Source organism: Plectropomus leopardus, chromosome 18, assembly GCF_008729295.1.
Source record: "Plectropomus leopardus isolate mb chromosome 18, YSFRI_Pleo_2.0, whole genome shotgun sequence".
Taxonomy (NCBI): domain Eukaryota; kingdom Metazoa; phylum Chordata; class Actinopteri; order Perciformes; family Serranidae; genus Plectropomus; species Plectropomus leopardus.
In genome coordinates this window covers 19,265,529-19,286,560 of record NC_056480.1, presented here as the reverse complement: position 1 = coordinate 19,286,560, position 21,032 = coordinate 19,265,529, and the positions used below count along the sequence as shown (strand labels likewise).

General features: G+C 38.8%; 2 protein-coding genes across 3 annotated transcripts; both read left to right on the top strand.

Moving 5' to 3' along the window:
• The first annotated feature begins 1,253 nt into the window (after positions 1 to 1,253).
• On the top strand, positions 1,254 to 10,297 carry rab5aa (RAB5A, member RAS oncogene family, a). 2 transcript variants are annotated; one of them, XM_042506024.1, is made up of 6 exons: positions 1,254 to 1,424; positions 4,500 to 4,718; positions 5,719 to 5,870; positions 6,117 to 6,239; positions 7,388 to 7,481; positions 7,702 to 10,297. In XM_042506024.1, the coding sequence occupies exons 2-6, from the start codon at positions 4,553 to 4,555 to the stop codon at positions 7,815 to 7,817; spliced, it is 651 nt and encodes a 216-aa protein (XP_042361958.1). In that variant the 5' UTR covers positions 1,254 to 1,424; positions 4,500 to 4,552; the 3' UTR covers positions 7,818 to 10,297. The 2 variants fall into 2 exon arrangements, with proteins under 2 accessions (XP_042361958.1, XP_042361957.1); XM_042506023.1 differs by having other exon boundaries at positions 4,497 to 4,718.
• A 419-nt stretch (positions 10,298 to 10,716) lies between these two features.
• kat2b (K(lysine) acetyltransferase 2B) lies at positions 10,717 to 20,594 on the top strand. The gene is made up of 18 exons (XM_042506022.1): positions 10,717 to 11,300; positions 12,350 to 12,476; positions 13,179 to 13,324; positions 13,422 to 13,508; positions 13,612 to 13,793; positions 13,876 to 14,067; positions 14,263 to 14,366; positions 14,496 to 14,621; positions 15,556 to 15,689; positions 16,822 to 17,030; positions 17,097 to 17,223; positions 17,318 to 17,428; positions 17,863 to 18,006; positions 18,212 to 18,326; positions 19,199 to 19,229; positions 19,327 to 19,390; positions 19,469 to 19,553; positions 19,965 to 20,594. Exons 1-18 carry the CDS (start codon positions 11,100 to 11,102, stop codon positions 20,156 to 20,158), a joined length of 2,379 nt encoding a protein of 792 aa, XP_042361956.1. The 5' UTR covers positions 10,717 to 11,099; the 3' UTR covers positions 20,159 to 20,594.
• Positions 20,595 to 21,032: the final 438 nt, after the last annotated feature.

Sequence of the window (21,032 nt, the reverse complement as noted above, 5' to 3'; positions counted from 1 at the left end):
ATACCCAGAGGTTCTCTGAAGGTTTTATATAATAACATTTGGACAGCCTCCAGGCTACTCTCCTGAAGGGTATGTAAAGGCTTTTCATCCTTCATCCAGGAGGTTCATTAAAGATTTCATAAGAATAATCTTCTGAGAACCCCAAATGTTCCTGTAAATACCCTTTTGGGAACCTTCTTAAAACTTAAGGCTGCTTTAAAGACAACAACCCCAAACCATCCAAATAGGAACTTTTGGGGAATGCTCCAGGAACATTACCTGTTTGCTGGGATAATTGTGTTGCACAAAAGTATTTATTGTTTATTTTCTGACAGCAATAATATCTGATTTTTGCCCTTGTGAAATACTGAATACCTTCACTTCCTTAGGCCTAAAAAAAATGGATTCAACAAAACAGTCTGAAATTGAAAAATCATGTTTTGATTGAACTGCTCACAACTAGTTTGCGGATGTATGATGGGGCATTGTTATTATTAATAGTTTAAATGAGCTATTATACTGTTCGATTCAGGTATGTTATGCAAAACAAAATCCATTAGATGCTGCTGTGTCGACTCCAGACATGAGGGTCTGTTTGCTGTGCTTTTTAAAGGAAGGCATATACGTTTTTGACATGTCACGGATTCAGAGATCTTACTGACCAGATTTATGTAACTTCATACAAAAAATAAAAATCTTGAAAGGGTCCATTTTTTTAAACATGCTCTAAAAATGGTCCTTTGTCCTCAGTGGTAAAGATAGTGAAGCTTAAAAAAAATGTATGATAGTGGTAAAAAAAAAAAAAATTGTGGAAAAAAATGATGGTGGAATACATTTGATAGTGGGAAAAAAATGTTTTTCAATTTTTTTTCACCATCATTTTTCTCCACCATCCTTTTTTTTTTTTACCATCTACTTTTTTATCCTCCATATCGCTTTAGGGGCTCCGTAGGAAATAAAATGCAAAGAAAAAAAACATTGCGTTTTGTTTTGTTAGTGAGGACATCAAAGGGTTAGGTCATTTTAAAAAGCTGTACCAGTAATTACGGAAATAGAGACAAAATCTTTCTGAATAAATAACGTATTCCTCTGTTATGTTAACTTTGGTCGATAAGATGCACATCTAACCCTCAGGAGTATCAGCTGGACAGTTTGTGTAGTGCAGACCAGCGCCATCTACAGAGATGTGTGTTTTCAGGCACTGGTGCAGACCGGCTGCAGAGCGGCTGTAGACGTGCTGTGTGACGTGGCACGGAGGGCGGAAGAGCCTGTTTGTGTTTTGGTTCTAAGGGGAAGTTGCGAGAAGAAAGAAAGGAGGAGACGTGACGGGATTGTTGAAATTATTTTCTCGGTATCCCAACACCACCCCACCACAGTGTCCCGGGTTTCGTGTGTAAATACTCCAGCGGTGGTATCTAAAGTTGAAAACATCGTCTGGCTCTCAGGTAGTGTACTTGACATGAATCGACAAGTTGTGGTTTCCAGCTGGCTGACTGGCTAACGCTCAGCGGGGACTAACGTTAGCTAGCGCTGTCGCTAGCTGCCTCTGGTTAATGTCGGTGATGTTTGATAGCTAAGGGAATGCAGAAATACAGGCCTTTGTCACGCCTTGTCGAGCCCAGCTGTTCCTCTTCTGTATTGACGTGGTGCTATTAGCAGGCGGTTAGCAATGTCTTGGAGCGGAGTGTGATGGCTAGCAGCTAAATGGGTGGAATCAGGTCAGTGGGTGGAATGCTAACTGTGCTACAAGCTAACGTTGGTGTTTGTTAATTGAGGGTTTGGCTACTCACCATCTAATAACTTTAGCCAGCCAGCACAGCATTTCAGTTTGATATGTGGCAATGCACCGGTTAGCTTGTTAAGCCATCGTGTTTGTTACATGTAACTTAATTAGCCGACTCTTTCGTTTTTATGTGGTTTTCTCAAAGTGGTAGGAAGGCTAACGTTACTGGACAGTTAAAAGCTATGGATTGCTAACAGCAAGTACGCTAACTAGCTAGACAACAAAAACAATTTGGAAAATGGCGTCCCCCTCTAAAATCAAAACACATACATGGCCACAGTTAACGTGAGCAAGTGTTTTTACGGTCAACTAAAGACAGACAAATCCATATATTGTGAGCATTGCAGTGCGCAGCGTTTGTTGACTGTCCCTATCCTGAGTCTGAGTAAACACTTTTACTGTTTTTTTCCGCAGCAGTTTCTTATGCATATTGTTTTTCTTCCTGATTGCCCGAATTTAAGACAATTATTTGGTCGATAAAAGAATGATCTCACTAATCACTGTCATGGGCTTTGATTTTAACTTTTTTTTAAAATCAAGAGTCCTGTGTTATTCCCCGTTCCCAGATACTTTTTTTTCCTCATTAAGATAAATACTTGTGAATGTGAGAATGCTTTTTGTAAAATAAAGCCCTCCTTTTATCATAAATAAAGTAAAACATTTGGTATTGCTACATAAGTAAAGTTTTTTCTCTTACAGGTTTAAGATGTGGCCTCAAACTTGTACACTGTAAAGGCCATGGACACCTGAGAGCTAATATATGACTAATATGCTTCACAAAGCAAGCTCTTTTTTCCAGAGCCACTGTGTACAATTGCATTAGAGGGCATATCTAATATCTATATAAGTTATCTGTATATGTTTTTAAACACAATTCCTGTCTCCTTGCTTAGTGAGCTGGTGAAGGGTGCACAGTGAAAGCCATAATAGTGTTTTTGTGGTCAGAAATAAGATTCCACAGATCAGGAGTCAAATTCTCCTTGCAAAATCAGACATAGACTGTGATTATCTCCTGACAACAGCCATCTGTTGTACACAAAGTAGTCACCAGTTCAGTCCTAAATACATTACCAAGCAAGGCATGAATGCATGGCAGGTTTCCATACAGAGGTTCTTGCAATTGTAAGACGCAGAAGCTGAGTGGGTGGATGAGACTCTTATGAAAACTCATGAAACAGCTATGGTTCTTGACAAGGCCTCCTTTGCTTGATGTTATGTATGTGGTTGAGGTGGGCTTTTTTTTTACTTCTTTCATAATGACATTCATAAAGGCAAGGGATGCCTATGTGTTTCTGTAAACATGGAAAAATTGTGTCAACGATGACACCATCAGACTTTCCATATTTCCAGTGCTTTCAGTATAGAGATAATGAACTGTATGTAAATGACTTAATATTAATTTTACAGATGAATATACAAATGAATTTATCATAAATGAAATTGTGTTAACATTTTTATTTATTCAGTGCATCATTTGAACGTAAACTTAGTTACTGCTTTTGAATGCATCCATTTTTGCATTGGCAAAAGGTTTCTAAAAGAATCTTACAAAAACTGCAGTGTTGTTGTGGAAGTTGTGCAGAAGCCTGCTTTTTTTTTTTAAAGTGGCTTCTGCCAAACTTGTAAAGGGCACAGTGTAAAGTGATTCTACTGGGCAAGCTTAAATTTGATATGTGAAAGTAGTGTTGTGAAATTCATCACTTTCCTGTACCGGCAAAATGTTTTGAGTAGCATTGTCAGTCAGTAAAGGTGGGCCCAGACAATATTCAAATGTGTTGATAACAGAATAGAGAGCGTGTCAAACGACAAAGATGCTGCGGCCCATGTTCATTGTGATACTCCGTATAAATAAATATGAAGGTGCATTCAGTAGAGCCCCCATATTAAGAACTGCCGTTAGTTCTAGCAGTCTATTTATCAGTCTAGCTCTAGCATGTATGTTGGTAATGGTTTCTTAATTAATCAGTTTCTTTGTTTTTAACACAGTGGTCCTGGTGTTGGGTAGTTTTCTTTTTTGTTGCATGATCTTATTAGGCAATGACTGCTTGTTCTTCTTATTTGGCAAATTGCACATGTACACTAATTTAATATTTATTTGTGTTTAATCTTGTTAAAGTGTTTTCCCAATATCCTTTAGAATTGTAGTCATGCCCAGTATCACATGTTCATTAAGACAAGCCAGTAAAAAGTTCATGGCCAAGCGTATATTACACAGCTTATTTAACATGCGCTTTTTTATGCATTTTATACATGTCACCCTTTGGCAATTCAAGTCCTTTACCTCTAATTGCCTTTGAGTATTACCTATTTCTTAAAATCACCAGTAACTGCTTGCACTAAATGAGGTTTTATTTTTTCCACTTATAGCACATAGTAATACTGAATTTCTCTCACGAGTGTGTCATATCGGAAACCAAATATTTTGTTCTATTTTAAGCAGTGTAGAGTCCCTCATCATATCAAAGCAAAGAAAAAAGGCAGCTTTTTTGAGTAACAGTTTACAGCTCCAAAACAAATTGTCAGCTTCGTACACTGCTGCTGTTAGTATTTTGGCATCTCTTGATTTTTTTGTGTTGACAAGAATTACACTGTTTCTAAAAAAATGTTGGATCACATTTCAGCCAATGAAAGAAAATATGGTTTGACATGTTTAGTCTGAGCAAAGTAAAAAAAACAAGCATGTTTATTGCACGTTGATAGTCAGCAAACCTATTTCTTCTCTCACTTCTTACAGCAGAAGTCCTGATAGTGAGGTTTGGCCCACAGGACACCGAGGGATCTGACTAGGTCATGGCCAATCGAGGAGGAGCTACGAGACCCAATGGACCCAACGCAGGGAACAAGATCTGTCAGTTTAAGCTGGTGCTGTTGGGGGAGTCGGCTGTTGGAAAGTCCAGCTTAGTGCTTCGTTTCGTGAAGGGTCAGTTCCATGAATTCCAGGAGAGCACGATAGGAGGTGAGTTTCATTTCAACAAAACAGGCTATTTGTCATGAGCTGCCGGAAGGTTGTTATCCAGCTAAGTGAGATTCAGGACATGTGTCAGTTGGGTGCCTTGGTATGGTCACAACTGCTTCTGTGACGGTATAATTGTTCCTACCACTTTGGAAAAACAACATATATTGCGTTTTTTGGCAGTTGGCTGAAACATACACTGAACATTTAGTGACACGAGACATCTTCATTGTTATCCTTTCCCTCTCCCTGAGTGCAGCCACATCTCTCTCGCTCTGTCAACTGTGTTTGATATAAAATCAAACTCTAACTGTTTACTTAATGCTTTTTAATGTCTGTGTGTTATATATTCAATTGAGTGTTGTCTGTAGATTTCACAAGTTCTTATTTCAAGCCTAGAAATAATTAAGAATAAATGGACACACACCAAAGAAATCCCCCTTGTGTATAATGGACTTCTCCTCACACTGAAGCTGAAGAGCAACTTAAAAGTTTTTTTAGAAGCCCTTGAACAGACTGTAGGATAGAAGAAAAATAGTGATGATGACCAAACAATGACTACTCTGCTTATTTTGTCATATCACACCCTATATGCAATCATGTAACTTGCACTCACAAAACAATAGAGTTAAAAAATACAATAATTATGGTCATGTGGTTATTGTCACAACCATAGTCACAATAGCACCTTAAAATAACATTTTCAAAGTTCTAAAATTAAAAAAAAAAGGATTTAGAGAAGTTAATTGTTTTATTTTGTAGTCAGGGTCACTGCCACATTTACAAAGTAGCATTTGTATTGAGTTGTCATCTGTCTCTTTTCGTCTTTGGCTGAAATTTAATTCTGCAATGTGTTTGTCTCACGTCATGGAAAAGTGACGCTGCTTTGTTTTCATATATTTATGAGCTGTATTGTTTGCACAGCATTATCAAAAGTACTGTTTTGGTGTAAATATTCATTATCTAATGCTGACTCACCCCTTACCTTATTATTTCCTTTCAGCTGCCTTTCTCACTCAGACAGTGTGTCTAGATGACACAACAGTGAAGTTTGAAATCTGGGACACTGCAGGTCAGGAGCGTTACCACAGTTTGGCACCCATGTATTACAGAGGAGCGCAGGCTGCCATCGTGGTCTACGACATCACAAACGAGGCATGTTCATCCACCCCTGACTAAGTTCTTTATACAATTTTCCAAAATTTTAGTCCCCCCCTAAGGCTTTACAGATGTTGTCTTCCCACAATCATGCCCTCAAGATGAGGTTAGTCTTCCTTCAGAAGCGTACAAAAAGTTATAGTTCAAATACAGCTAGTGGCCTTTAAAAACATGTCTTATTTTGAAGGAGATGTCTTCACATGAAGATACTGACAGATTGCGCTGTTCTTTTTCTATTTGTAGGAGTCCTTTGCACGGGCAAAGAACTGGGTGAAGGAGCTGCAAAGACAAGCTAGCCCTAATATAGTCATTGCTCTGTCAGGCAACAAGGCTGACCTAGCCAACAAGAGAGCCGTCGACTTCCAGGTCAGAGCAAACAAACAAACAAACAAACAAACAAACAGTGTCTTATAGATAGTCGGTCTTAGTTTTGCATTCCTTGGGAATACTGATCCTCTGCTTCTCATAGATATTTCTGTTTGTTTTATGTTACTGCATCCATAGTATAGTATAATAAAGTACAGTATAGTATAGTATAGTATAGTATAGTATAGTATAGTATAGTATAGTATAGTGGTCATTTTTTTAGGTCCTTGACAACAATTTAAAAAAGGAATACACATATTAAAGAATAATTAACAACATGGCATTAAACTAAAAGTAAGAGGAAAAGGAAAACAAAACTTGAGAATGCAATTTTTGGAGATACTGCAGGTGTGAATGCTTTATGTTGAAAAGCTGACACTTCACTGCAATGCTGGCTTTCAAAGTTTAATAATTTGGTTAAAGCATGAATAATGTAAAATATCAAAAGGACTGTTGTTAAGTTGCCACTACACTCCATGGCCGGGGTAAATATGTAAGACGAAGGAGAATCAGTATTAATAATTGGAGAAGTAGGGATGGGCTTAATATGTATAGTATAGTGGCAATTTATTTTGGTTCCTGTTAACAAAGAATGCATGTAATAGCAAATACATAACAAAAAGGCATTAATCCTTTGAAACCTGGAGCGACATCACTTTTCTTGTGCTGCTTTCAGATGCCTTTCACAAGTATTTAAAGCTTAAAACCCTGAGCAAATGGGGGCAATTTATTTATTTATTTTCAAAAACACAAATTGCCAGACAATAGTAGAGTTAGAAAATATATATTTTTTGAAAAAACAAGGGAAAATGTCCATAGAAAATTGTCTAGGTAAAAAAGCAAAAACGCTTAAGGAAAAATATGTGATTAAATGTAAAAAATGTAAATAATTACATTCTTATAGTTATGGTGCAGATTTTTTATAATTGTCTTTACACAACAATACCAAAATTCCAAATACTACACAGTAGTAACTATACCTTTTTTTGTTAACTTTTTTTTGCAAAGTTTACTACATTTACAAAAGCAACAAGTGAGTAGTTCTATTAGCCTTTAATGCCGAGACTTGTAGTCTCAAATCTTTATCTCTGAATGCATGCATGTGTGAGGACATATTGAAAACCATGACGTTTACGTTTTGTTGACAGGATGCCCAGTCCTACGCAGACGACAACAGCCTACTTTTCATGGAGACATCAGCCAAGACATCTATGAATGTGAATGAGATATTTATGGCTATTGGTGGGTAACTCTTGACTTTTCATTTATAGATTTTACCATTGTATTTCAGATAGTGTATATAGATAGAAAGACAGATATTGGAGCCAAGTTGATTAATCCTCCTGGTATATATTATGATTTACATGAAGCTATTACATTGGTAACTTCTACACCCTGCAAATGACAAGTTGCGGATACTTTTGTTGTTTTGTTGTTTAGCGTGTTTTTTTTTTTCCTTCAGCAAAGAGATTGCCGAAAAGCGAGCCACAGGCTGCAGGAGCCACCAGTGGGCGGAACCGAGGAGTGGACCTGACAGAAGCTGCCCAGCCAGCCAAGGCTCCATGCTGCAGTAACTAACGTGAAGACGGCTTTCCCTCCAACCAACCTGTTAAGCAGTAACTAATGCGGCCGATGCCCTGAATGCCACCGCAGTTACTAATGCAATGTGTTGTACTCTTCTCTCCAATTCTCCGATCTGCAAAACAAGAAAAGATGCCCTGTGCCCCCCACTCCCCTCTTTTTGCAGTAACAAAGTCAATGCCATCTCTCCTCATGGCTCCACCTCTTTTCCCCCATCTTGGTTCTCCTGCTACCTGGTTAAGCCTCTTAATCGTTCTTTCCTACTTTCTGCCATCCGGCTTGTTACATCTATCAGTTGTTACTGTTAGATTAATGATAGCAGACAATAGGGCACCCTGCCTTCCATCATGTTCCTTCCAAACGTGTAGATATGAGCTTCATTTAGAGGAAGTGGTTACTTCCCTTTTCTGGGATACCTTAAGACTTTACTACTGCATTTCTAATACCAGTCTTCTGTTTTTGTTCTTTTTTTGATAATTTTGTTACTTCTTGTTTGCTATAATTTTGTCAAAATTATGGATGCACAAACCTGTATACTTACATGGCCTAAGATAGAAAAACAAAAACCTTTTGTCTGCAGTAGCACAGAAAAATGTCTATTTGAGAGGAGGAGTGTATTCTTGTGAATCTGAGAAAGGAGAAAGGCGGAGGGTGGAGAGAGAAAGACAGGAACCCTAAGCTCCACCTTTCTCATCTTTTGGACCCTTTTATGTTTAAAACCCATTCATGGACTTTAGTCCTTCTAGTTTCTCTCTCTGGTTCCCTCTGCCTGCCCACACTGTCCATGTCCTTTCCCCCACTAAACCCAAAGTAGCACTAGTGTACATTCTCTTCTACCACCCAAAGGCTCCATTTAGGGGCCATGCCTGCTTCTAGCTGTCCCTAGTGGCATTGTGCAATGTTTCACAGTATTTACTCTGTGACTTGAGTGTCTGCAAGGACGAGTGCGGCACAGCAAACCCCTTGTTCCACCTGCTTTCTCCACAACAAGGCACAGGGGCCTCTGAGGTACACATCAGTGTCACCACCTTCCCATCTCCTGATGCAGTGTCCTTTTTTATAAATCTTGTGTAGACCATCCCTTTGTGGTTATACTTGGGTCTTTTGGTTTCTGTCTTTGGATGGTTTTGCAAATTTCCATTGTGTTAATGTTGCTGGACCGCTGCTGGGTTTGCACCTGGCAAAAAAAAGAAAAAAAAAAGGTGATGGTAGTGAGACGGGAGTTGCAATATGTGAGGCTGCTTCATAATCACCTTTAAATCATAATTGTCATCCTTTCTTGTTTAGGAAGTGCTTTAGACACAGCCGTGTGTCAGCGTGTACAAACTGGGCCTGGGCTGGCTGGCTGATGACAGATTTTATCCATAGACTCACTCACACGTGCCCATTTGTGTGTGTGTGTGTGTGTGTGTGTGTGTGTTTGTGTTTGTGTGTGTGTTTGGACACATTTGCACATAAACACACACATTACATTGACTTCTTTCCTCTTTCAGACCTAAGCATTCTTGTACATAAGCACACACACACATAGCCTGTTACACCTCACCTATGTTGAGCACACTCTTTTTTTCCCGTCCCATTCTTTGTTACATACAGCACCACATGCACACACACACATATACATACATGTGATCAATAACTTTTTACAGGTCTTACTCATGCCTTGCACTAATGATGCTCATGAATATATCTTGTCATAATTACAGCCAGTGTGATATAAATATATATATATAAATATATAAATAATATACTGTAAATAGGGTGTTGCGGTGTAGTCTACCTTTTTTCGATTTACCAGTGACAGGACTAATGCTTGCTAGGGAGTTGTCTAGATAATCATAAAAAACTGTACAGTTAGCAGAAAAAAACAGCTACAATCTGGGTTTGGAGTTTTGTTGCTGTTCCTTTTTTCCCACACAAATGGTTAAATTATAATCAGTGGTGGTCTTTATAAATGTACGTAGTGTTATTAACAAAAAAACGAAATTGCATTTATTTAGTCGTCTGTCTTGTACCTTTTTCTCAAAAGAAAAAATTAATATCCAAACATTTTGGTTTCTATTTTTTAACATTATCTCCTTCTTGCATTTCACTAATTCTTTTTTTAGTGGTATCAGGCTACATGTCTAGTACTCCTCCCTATAAGTAGACCCAAACTTCCAGAGATGCTGGTTGTTAAAGCTCCAGAGGAGTCAGAAACAATATAAAACAGTTTGATTATTGGATTGTCTGCCCCTCCATAACATCTCGGTAACCTTGTGACGATATTGTAGGAACAGTGTAACAACTATCAGCTGGCAAGATGGTGATTCATAAATAAATGAATTAACACATAATCAGGATGTAAATTGTTTTTGTTTTTTTTGTTGTTTTTTGTTTTTTTGCAGTGAACACTTAATTGCAGCCGAAAACATTTAAATGCAAGCATTTTACAGTACTGTTATGTAATGACCAAATAAATACTGAGATAAATTTGATTATTTATTATTGTAATCAGATCTGTGTGTGTGCATGGGCCTCAGAGTTTTTCTTATTAACCTTTTTTTATGTTTATAGGCCATGACTTGCAGTTTTACTCTCTACCCCACCTCCTTTTTTATTCTAAGTTGTCCCTGACCTATTACCTGACAGATTTTCTGCAATAATTTTGTAGATTTGATTAGATGCCTTTCTTCATGTTTATAGTTAATGACTTGCTGATTTACTTTACCCCACCCCTACCTGTCAAGCTGAATTGATGAAAGATTTTTTTCTATTTTTTAAATTTCTAGGTCATCGCTGACCTTTAACCCGACATTTTTTCTGTAATTATTTTGTAAATTTGATTAGATGTCATGTTATTTTCCCTCAGGTGTTAAAAAATGTTCTTCTATGAACAGATGTTTTGTATTTCTTTGTTTTTAAATGACATGTAATATAGGTTTTAAATTATTGGGTATTGGTATTAATTCCACTTTTTCCTTTATGTTGCATGAAATTATTACTATGATTCTCTAGCCACCGTGTGCTCGGATATGGCTCCGCATGGTAAGCCACACTTCTCCTATTATTTGACCTTGAAATTTTGCTACAAATGATTGCATTTTGTGACCTCTCCTCTCTGAATTGTAGTGGATTTGGCCTATCCCATCTGAGTCCCCTAGCGGAGGAAAATGGGCCTACAGTGACAAATTGAAAATAAGGATGAGCGCCATGTCTGATCCTCGGCTGGTGGAGTAGAGCGGACGGCTGAGCGAATATTTCCCGGGCCGGGAGTCCCGTCGGGGTTCCGTGTGAATCATGGCCGACAGCGCTGGGATTCAGCAAGGTTCTCCGGCCATCGGGGCTGCGGGCCTGGTTCCGGCCGCTCCTGGAGCCGGGGGGACGGAGGGCTCCGGCGCCGCTGGAGGATCCGCACGTATCGCCGTGAAGAAGGCGCAACTCCGCTCCTCACCTCGGCCGAAGAAACTGGAAAAACTCGGAGTGTATTCATCCTGCAAAGTATGCTTTATCTGCAGATGTCTGACTGTTTAAGCTCAGCGGGTTAAAAGATTTATTCTTAATTAATCGTATTTCCTGGGCTTGGTTGCAATAGTTTACAAAATGCAAGCGCAGCAAAGGAAGCCATTGCCGCACTTCATTTTTTTTTTTTTTCATTTTACATGCACGGACCAATTACTGAAAAAGCGATATCAATAATCGAGATAATGAAAACGTTATTGTTGCAGGACTTAAGCAGGGGGTTCCAGCTGCAAGCTGCCCGCTGTATGTACAGTGTTACTATGTTTCTGTCTAGGTGGGGGGTCGGTGAACGTAAACATTGGCTTGGCGCTGAGACTTGGGAGTAGCTGGCTGTGAGCACAACGGCTGCATCCCAGCGTGTGCCCGTGCGGGCTCTGAGGCTTTCCACGGGAGATAATACAGTGTCCCCGTGCCGTCTGTCAACGCACAGTGTAAAATTGAAAGGATTTTATTGGTTTTATGCAGTATATCATCTGCAGAGAGGGACGGGGTCTTTGTTTTGACAGGGTGACAGCTGCTGGGGGGGCGGAGTTTGTTGTTGTTTCAAAGCGCATGCTCAGTGCGACAGCTCCAGCTGACGCTGACAGGCCTCCTCACCCCACCTCCTCATTCTGTGCAAAGTCAGTCATAACAAACCTTCATTAATATGAGCGATATTGACAAGTTTTACCGTTTATGTGCGCTGTCATGGTCCATTTATTGGGTATTAAAATAGCATGTACATTATGAGGGGAAATGCTCAGTGCCCATAATATACTCTTTACTTTTAGGCAGTGGTGAGATTAAAAAGCAGATAAATTATGCAAGCGGCTGACAGCATCTCCACCAATTAGTCATGAAGCAACAACTTTACATTCAATGCATAAATCTAGTGTTAGACAATTCATCAATGGCTGTTGTTCCTGAAAAAAATCAATAACACCTGCATTACTTTATTGCTAGTGACTATAATAGCTATTTCATGAATCTAAAAGTGGCTTTACGTTATTTGTATTCCTGCTTTTACTAATTTCAACTGTTTTTTCTAGGCAGAGGGAGCCTGTAAATGCAACGGCTGGAAAAGTCAGAACCCCCCTCCCACACCCCCACGAACTGACCAGCAGTCCGGCACAGTCAACCTGCAGGAGCCCTGCCGGAGCTGCTCTCACACTTTGGGTATGTTGACAAATCTCGGAAAGACTACAGTGGATAATATTATTCAGTGTGACAGATTATGGGACAGGGCTGGCAGCCATTTTAGGAAGCCAGCCAGAAAAGTGCACATACTGGCCTTTTTATTTATTTTTTTCTCTGTACAATGGCATTTTAATGGCCTTTTTATGACATACTATAGTATGACCTTTTACTTAACTTTTTAATGACATTTTTTCAATGACACACCAACACTTTACATAAACTGTATCAATCAATAGTAATATATAGCCAACATAACATTTATATTTCATTCTAGTTTTCCACTTTTTATTGCATTTGAAAGTGCTTGCACGACCTCATGCAGAACTGGAGTATGCTGTAATACTAGAACCAGTAGTATTTATAAAACCAATTTGTTAAGGTTATTTATAATTTCATTTGCTAATGATTATTTCAGATGGCAGTGCGTGGTTGCCCTTCATAGCAAAGAATATATGTGAAGGTGTAGTATGTCATCCTGTACCTTGCAATAAAAAAGCAGAAAAAACCCTCTCATCTTTGCAAAAATGCTTAACTCAAAATCAGTGTTTTCCTTTGTTTTGGGTTTATTTCAGAGATGAGAGCCTGCACTACTGCACTATAGCATTTCTTATTTTGTATGATATATATATACTGTTGAATAAATAACTTAGACCATTTTAAGGCTAATTCTTTTATTTCTAGGTGATCATGTGACCCATCTAGAAAATGTCTCTGAAGAGGAAATGAACAGACTTTTAGGCATAGTCTTGGATGTGGAGTATCTCTACACATGTGTTCACAAAGAGGAGGACGCTGACACTAAACAGGTCTACTTTTCCCTCTTCAAAGTAAGACTCTGCTTTCACGATCAAAATATACAAACACAAGAAGTTACAGTTGGTATTGTTTACAAGTGAATATTCTCGTTTTCTGCTTATTTTTCAGCTGCTGAGGAAATCCATCCTGCAGATGGGTAAACCAATGTTAGAAGCACAGGAGAGTCCTCCATTTGAAAAACCCAGCATTGAGCAGGTAACCGCACATATGTGCATCAACTGCGATGCAAAAGCAACCCTATTCAACACAAATTCAATTTCTCTGCGTTCCTTTTTATTATTTTCTTCTTTCCAAACAGGGGGTGAACAATTTTGTCCAGTACAAATTCAGCCACCTGCCATCTAAGGAACGTCAAACCATTATGGAGCTGGCCAAGATGTTTCTCAACCAGATCAACTACTGGCAGCTGGAGACGCCCTCCCAGAGACGCCAGAGAGTTCCCAATGATGATGCAGCTGGATACAAAGCCAACTACACTAGGTAGCAGCACTGCTAAATATCCTGTTAACATGCATCACACCTGTTTACAGTCATAAATATGTCTGTGCTGTTCTCCTTACAGATGGCTCTGCTACTGCAATGTGCCTCAGTTCTGCGACAGTCTACCCCGGTACGAGACCACTCAGATCTTCGGCCGGACGCTGTTGCGTTCGGTCTTCACTGTGATGAGGAAACAACTGCTGGAGCAGGCCAGACAGGAAAAGGACAAGCTACCACCTGAGAAACGCACACTCATTCTCACACACTTCCCCAAGTAAGAAACGTATAGAAACTCTGAGATTGCATACAAAGGAATATACCACAAATGTAATTATATATGCAGCATATCATTATTCACGCAGCAGAGGCACCACACACATGCACATTCTCAGTATCCAAATGCATGTGCACGCTTGACTGCCTTTTCTAATACAGTAAAGTTGTGGTTGCTTTGTTGTGTTTGGCTCAGGTTCCTGTCTATGCTGGAGGAGGAGGTGTACAGCCATAGCTCTCCGATCTGGAGCCAAGACTTCTTGGCAGGAGCGTCAGGAGGGCAGATACCTATTCACACAGGTAACACACACCCTCACAGACACCACAGCAGCACACCCTTAAAGACACACCCTTTAGACCAAGTTAAAAAATGCCACTTAAGAATATGATAATAAACATGCACTTATAGTATTAATGTCCTGTCTGTAGTTATCAGTGCGCCCCCTGTGGCCAGGCCATTGTACTACAGCACCAGCCCTGTGTCAGTGGATCCATCCACCTGCGGCAGTGTCAGTCCTGCCAGGAAAACGGCTTCAGTACTGGAGCCAAACCCAGGTATTACAGTCAAATCTGTTATTTCTCATAAGTTTGCAATCATCCCACAATCTTACATAACATTTGAGAGTAAAAGGTGAGCACTAGGGGAACGTTAGCCTTGTGTTTTACATTTGAAACATGCTTATGTGTTATTGTGGCATATACACCTAATTCATTAATATATAAATAAGGCTTTAATTAGGATTCTTCAAAAGTTTTAAAAATGCTAAGACATTGGAAGAAGGACATTAAGAATCACTTTTTTTTAACGTTACACAGATCTGGATAGAGGAACCAACAACGTTTATATCAATCTACAACATCCAATCAAATAAAAAGTGAAGAAGCTTTTTTTACAAAGAATGTTCTGCTCTAAAATGTTATAACATTTTTCATCCTTTGACGTAGATCATTTAACTTTTTAACTTGACCTAAAAAGTCATGTTGTATGTGGACGTAAACATTTGTGAAAAACAGTCACTAACCCAAGTTCTTGTTTTATTTTTCTCTGTAATTTGGGGTATTGTAAAAAGTTTTCTTAAATTGCATTCCACATGGCATTAGAAAAAGTCTCAAAAAGTCTTAAATGTAACTTTCCTTAAGATTTAGGAACCCAGTTATAGTCTCCATCTCTTTACTTTAATTCAGTTGCCACAATCCCAAAGGTGCAGCTAACACATTTCCTCAAATACTTGTTTGAATTTCCGCCTTAAAACTGCATCAATAAACAGAAGTGAAAACCGCCTCAGACCTGCTCTTGACAAAATGAAAGTAAGGCAGTTTTGCCATCACACATAGGCAACAATTAGATTAACCCATAGTAAGCTAATTGTAATTAGCTTGGTAGCTTCTTGTTTGAATTTAGCTAAACTTCCCAACTGCTGAGAAGGTTAAAAAAAAGAGACATGCAATAAGAATGAGTGCCTTACTCTACGTCCATGCATTGTCACAGTTGGAGAAAAGCGTAAACCGTCAGAGCCTCTCCCCCATGAGGAAAACAAGAGACCCAGGGTGGTGGGTGACATCCCCATGGAGCTCATCAATGAAGTCATGGCAACAATCACCGACCCTGCCGCCATTCCAGAGGTAACGGCTTCCCATTGGATTTAAGTTAGAGTTTGGTAAAGAAAGCATTGATTTTTATACCTTTGTGCCAGCAACAGTCATGACTGTAGGCATTATGTTATGAGTTATTCATTTGTCTGTCTGTCCCCTCCTCATAAACATGATATCTCAGAAACATTTTAAGGGAATTTCTTCAAATGTGGAACAATTGTCCACTTGGACTCTTCGACGAACCGATTAGATTTTCGGTGTTCACATTTTAAAGTTGCTCTTGTAGCAAACATCCACCTGTACTCAAGGAAGCTCTAATAAGAATTTGGTGGTCAAAGGTCAAGGTCATTGTGACCTCACAAAACTTTTTTTTGCCCTAACTCAAGAATTTAAATGCTATTTATGACAAAATTTGACACAGATGTCAAACGTGATGACATTTTATTTCCAAAAGCTCAAAGGCAAGCTTCACACATCATAATGATCTGCAAAAAACATTTTTCTGTCCATTATTCAGCATCATAACTCAGGAACAAAGCGGAGACATTTGGTCAGATACTTAACTGGTGACACCAATCTTGAGTGTCCACCTTGAAACTGTGCTGTTTGTATAGATTTGTGCTGCAGGGTTGAAGATGGGTGTAAAGCATTCAAATTTTACAATAAATACACTCAATACCTTTACCTTTATAAAATTCCTGTTCAGTCTTCACTGCATATATCACGTGAGTCTGGACAGACATGGATTGAAACTGGAACTTGACAGGTTGGCCAAAAGTGCACAAAATTAAAATTTTGCGCAAAATTAGGAGCTCAATAGCTTAAAAGGCAGAACTGCTTTTGAATAATTATTTGTATGCCCAAAGTATGTTTGTGAAAGTCTTATCAAGTTTGTAGAGAATATAATTTTCTTCTTTTGGCAAGAAACGTAACAGATAAAAAGAAAAAGAAAACACATATATGTTTGAATATATTTTAATATATTTCTCCTGGCAACTTCTAAGAACCAAGATCATCTCAGTAATAATAATGGTGTGCAGTGAGTGCTATGTAGTAATGTGTTCAAAGTTTAAATGACAATGTATATCATGACCTCTGATATGGACAGTGATGATAGAAATAAAGTTGATCATAATTATTTTTTACCTAATTTCTTGTGCAGACCAGTCTGCTGTCAGCTCACTCTGCACGTGATGAAGCTGCCCGTCTAGAGGAGCGCAGGGGGGTGATTGAGTTCCATGTTATTGGTAACTCCCTAAACCAGAAGCCCAATAAGAGGATCTTGATGTGGCTTGTTGGCCTCCAGAATGTGTTTTCTCACCAGCTGCCCCGAATGCCCAAGGAGTACATCACACGACTGGTCTTTGATCCGTAAGTGCAACCTTCTCATATCTAAAGAAATGTAGTAGCGGTGCATTCATTTCTGTATTTTAACAGGAAGCACAAGACGCTGTCACTGATCAAAGATGGCCGTGTGATAGGAGGGATCTGCTTTCGAATGTTTCCATCGCAGGGCTTTACGGAGATTGTCTTTTGTGCCGTCACCTCCAATGAACAGGTCAAGGTGAGAGCGCTTCCTGTTTGTCAGCTTGGTGAATTCATGCTATCTGAATGGTCAGTTTTGACCATTAACTTTTTTGGCTGTGTCATTGTTGTAGGGTTATGGCACCCATTTAATGAACCACCTGAAGGAATATCACATAAAGCATGAAATCCTCAACTTCCTCACTTATGCTGATGAGTATGCCATTGGCTACTTCAAGAAACAGGTAACATGTTATGTCCATTAAAGTGTACTGGAAAATGCTTTTCATGCTATGGTTACTCTGGTCACATGACGTTATATTCTTCCTCTTCTGAACCTCTTAACCGTGAATATAAAAAACCCTTTACATTACTTGCAAATACAAAAGACAATTTCAAGTGTTTCTAGTGTAAATCAGCTTGTTTTATGTTATTGTAATGATTTTTGCAATTGCTGATTCTGCTGTACTCAGCCCTGTTTCATGCTTCTGACACACATTTATACAAGTAGAATTACCACCACAAGGCAACATTAGTATTGCATATCACGTTTACTTTTCCTGTTTTGGTCTTGAGGTTTCATAATTTAAAAAAATGAGATGGGTCATGTTTTTTTAATGGGCTCAGATAATACAGTGTATGTACAACTGCAAAAATACAGTAATTTTCTCCCTCCTAGGGTTTCTCAAAAGACATCAAGGTTCCCAAGGCCAAATATGTTGGTTACATCAAGGACTATGAAGGAGCCACGCTCATGGGCTGTGAACTCAACCCCAGCATTCCCTACACTGAGTTTTCTGTCATTATCAAGAAGCAAAAGGAGGTGTGTGTCTTTGCATTTAAAACAAGTTTAAGATCAACTACATTTTATTTTCTTTGACACATACATCTGCTGTTAAGAAAATGCAAAATAACGTAATGCAGCAAAAAAATTGCACACTGCCGTACAGCACACCTAGTTTTATATGCCTCCTTTTCTATTTTTGTTCCTGCAATTACTATCTTTTAATCTTGTTTGTCTCCCTCAGATCATCAAGAAGCTAATAGAGAGGAAGCAGGCTCAGATCAGAAAAGTCTATCCGGGGCTTTCCTGTTTTAAGGAAGGAGTTCGGCAGATTCCCATTGAGAGCATTCCTGGCATACGTAAATTACCTACAATATTGTATTTACAGCAGTTTATATTTCTCTTCTTGTGTCCAATAACACAATAGGAATGCTTCACTTGCAAAATGACTTGTTTGTTTATCAAGTACATGTTGCGTCAAATTTTTTCAAGTTCACCTTTTTTTGAAGAATCCAAAAAAAGGTGAACATTCTTCATGAATTGAAGTCATTGAGTACCACATTGAACAAAAGCAAAACTGTATCAAAACATCAGTTCACAAACTTTCACACTCTCCTGCAGTATCATAGAGGTGTCATTTGTCCAGTCATATTGTTAGCGGTTCCCAAAAACATGCATTTTTACTAAAATGTTGCAATATAAAACTTCCACCCACGAGTAGCATGCCTGGGCATGTGGGGTCTTTTTAGCTCAACCGTCTTTGAGTATTGTGAAAAGCGCTCTATAAATGAAATTTATTATTATTATTATTATTATTATTATTATTATTATGCTTGCCCAGGCATACTACCCATCCGTACATTAAGACTGTTTGTGTTTTGAAATCGTTTTGGTGAAAAAGCATGTGTTTTGTATTTAGCACACACGATTACAGAAACTAGAGTTGCATGAGTTGTGTAAGAATTTGTAAACAGATGTTTTAAAACAGTTTTGCCCGTTTTTAAATGCAGACCCTTATACCTTCAAATAATAAGAGCGTTCACCTTTTTTCGGACTGTTCACTGTGTAGGCATGCAGAAGAAAAACAAAGTTCCTTCAACAAATTTAATGTAACACACAGCGAGTAGTTGATGTGCAAATGGTCATTTTGAAAGTGAAGTATTCTTTTTAACGTTTATGGAGGTCTTTATTATGATATATGAGATGAATTTTACTTTCTTTACATCAACAGGTGAAACTGGTTGGAAGCCAGTGGGTAAAGGGTAAGTGTCACTGTATTGTATAAGGTTTGAACTGAGCTTTTCCATTACTTCACCTAATGACCTGACTAATGCATAACTTTTACTTATTGTACTTAAGGAAGGAACTAAAGGACCCAGATCAATTGTACAGCACTCTAAAAACCATCCTCCAACATGTGAAGGTGAGAGACAGACAAACACACACATGCAGTGTTCCTTTAACACATTAACACACTATATTTATATATTTTATGTCCCAGAGCCACCAGAATGCCTGGCCTTTTATGGAGCCAGTGAAGAAAACAGAGGCTCCTGGGTACTACCAAGTCATTCGCTTCCCCATGGGTATGTATACATGTATATACAGTAGGCCTATATATATCTGATAAGAGGAACACACTTACCAATAGCCCAACTTTATTATTATTATACAATAATGAATGATAAAAAAATACTTCTGGGCAGTAAGACATTGCGGTTAAGGTTCAAGGACACATTGCAGCTGCCTGCTGTGATTAAAGATGTCACCTCTGGCTGTAGGATGGTCTCCATAAGCAGAAATGCTTAACCTTTCTACAGTATTTGTGTACCATGTTCAACATTTTTCAATCCATTCAAAAAATAGTTTGCCCTTGTATTTTGGATTTTAGATTAAGCAGTTTCAGTGTAGATCTTTTGAAGTATCATATTTAGCACGGTTAAGTGGTTTTCACTTCTAATTGTTACTCAGTAACACTCTGTATTTTCTCCTCGCAGACCTTAAGACAATGAGTGAGCGTCTGAAGAGCAGGTACTACACGACACGCAAGTTGTTCATGGCTGACATGCAGCGCATCTTCACCAACTGTCGTGAATACAACCCTCCAGAGAGCGAGTACTACAAGTGCGCCAACTTACTGGAGAAATTCTTCTACACCAAGATCAAAGAAGCAGGCCTCATTGAGAAGTAGGAGAGAGGAAAAAGTTGAGACTGTAGATGGCTAAAGTTAAGGCGTGATGCAAAAGACAGCTACATGCATGAAGAAGGTAAGAAAAGGACTACTGATTCGGGAGCGGTGAGGTTTCAGAAACACATATCTTACATGTAAAAGGTGCGAACGGGTCTCAGATCATCACTCGTTTGATGTTTGATGCATGCCGGCCCAGTTCCTGAATCAGTAGCACAGACTGATATTGACACTGAAAGAAAGGCCACAAGGGAAGGCCTCACTGAAGGCCTGCAGGACTGTTGCTGACATTGAGCAAAAGAAGCATCGTGTCTTCATATTTCATCACATATCCCAGAGTCCCATGGAATACCAGGACAGTGGAAGGTGTGATAGTGATACATATTAAACAGGACAGAAAGCTTCCATTATTTTTTTTGTGTTGGACGTTGGACGTTTAAACACACAGAATGACAGCTGATTGGAGATTCACCATCCACCTTACTTTGTCTCTCTCCATCTCTTCTTCTTTCTTTTCATAGTTCATCCCCAGCCTTTTTGAGTGTCTGCCTCATCCTCTCAGTTGACTCAGGTAAAGAGCAGTAACCACATTGACATTGTATTTAGTCATTATCCAAGTGTTACCTGTGAGGAACGTGACTGAGAGATCAGGTTTTCCTGTCTATTTAACTTCGTTCCTGTGAGTGTGTGCACAGCGTTAATGAGGTCAAAGTTTGTCTGCGATGAGTTCATCCTGCCAAAAGAAGAGTACATACTTTAAATTTGTACAGATTTTAATTATTTTAAAGCACTTCTACCCACTGTATATTTTAAATGTGTATATAACATATATTTTATGTTTCAGAAAAAAACAAATCTTTTTTCCCCCAATAAGCCA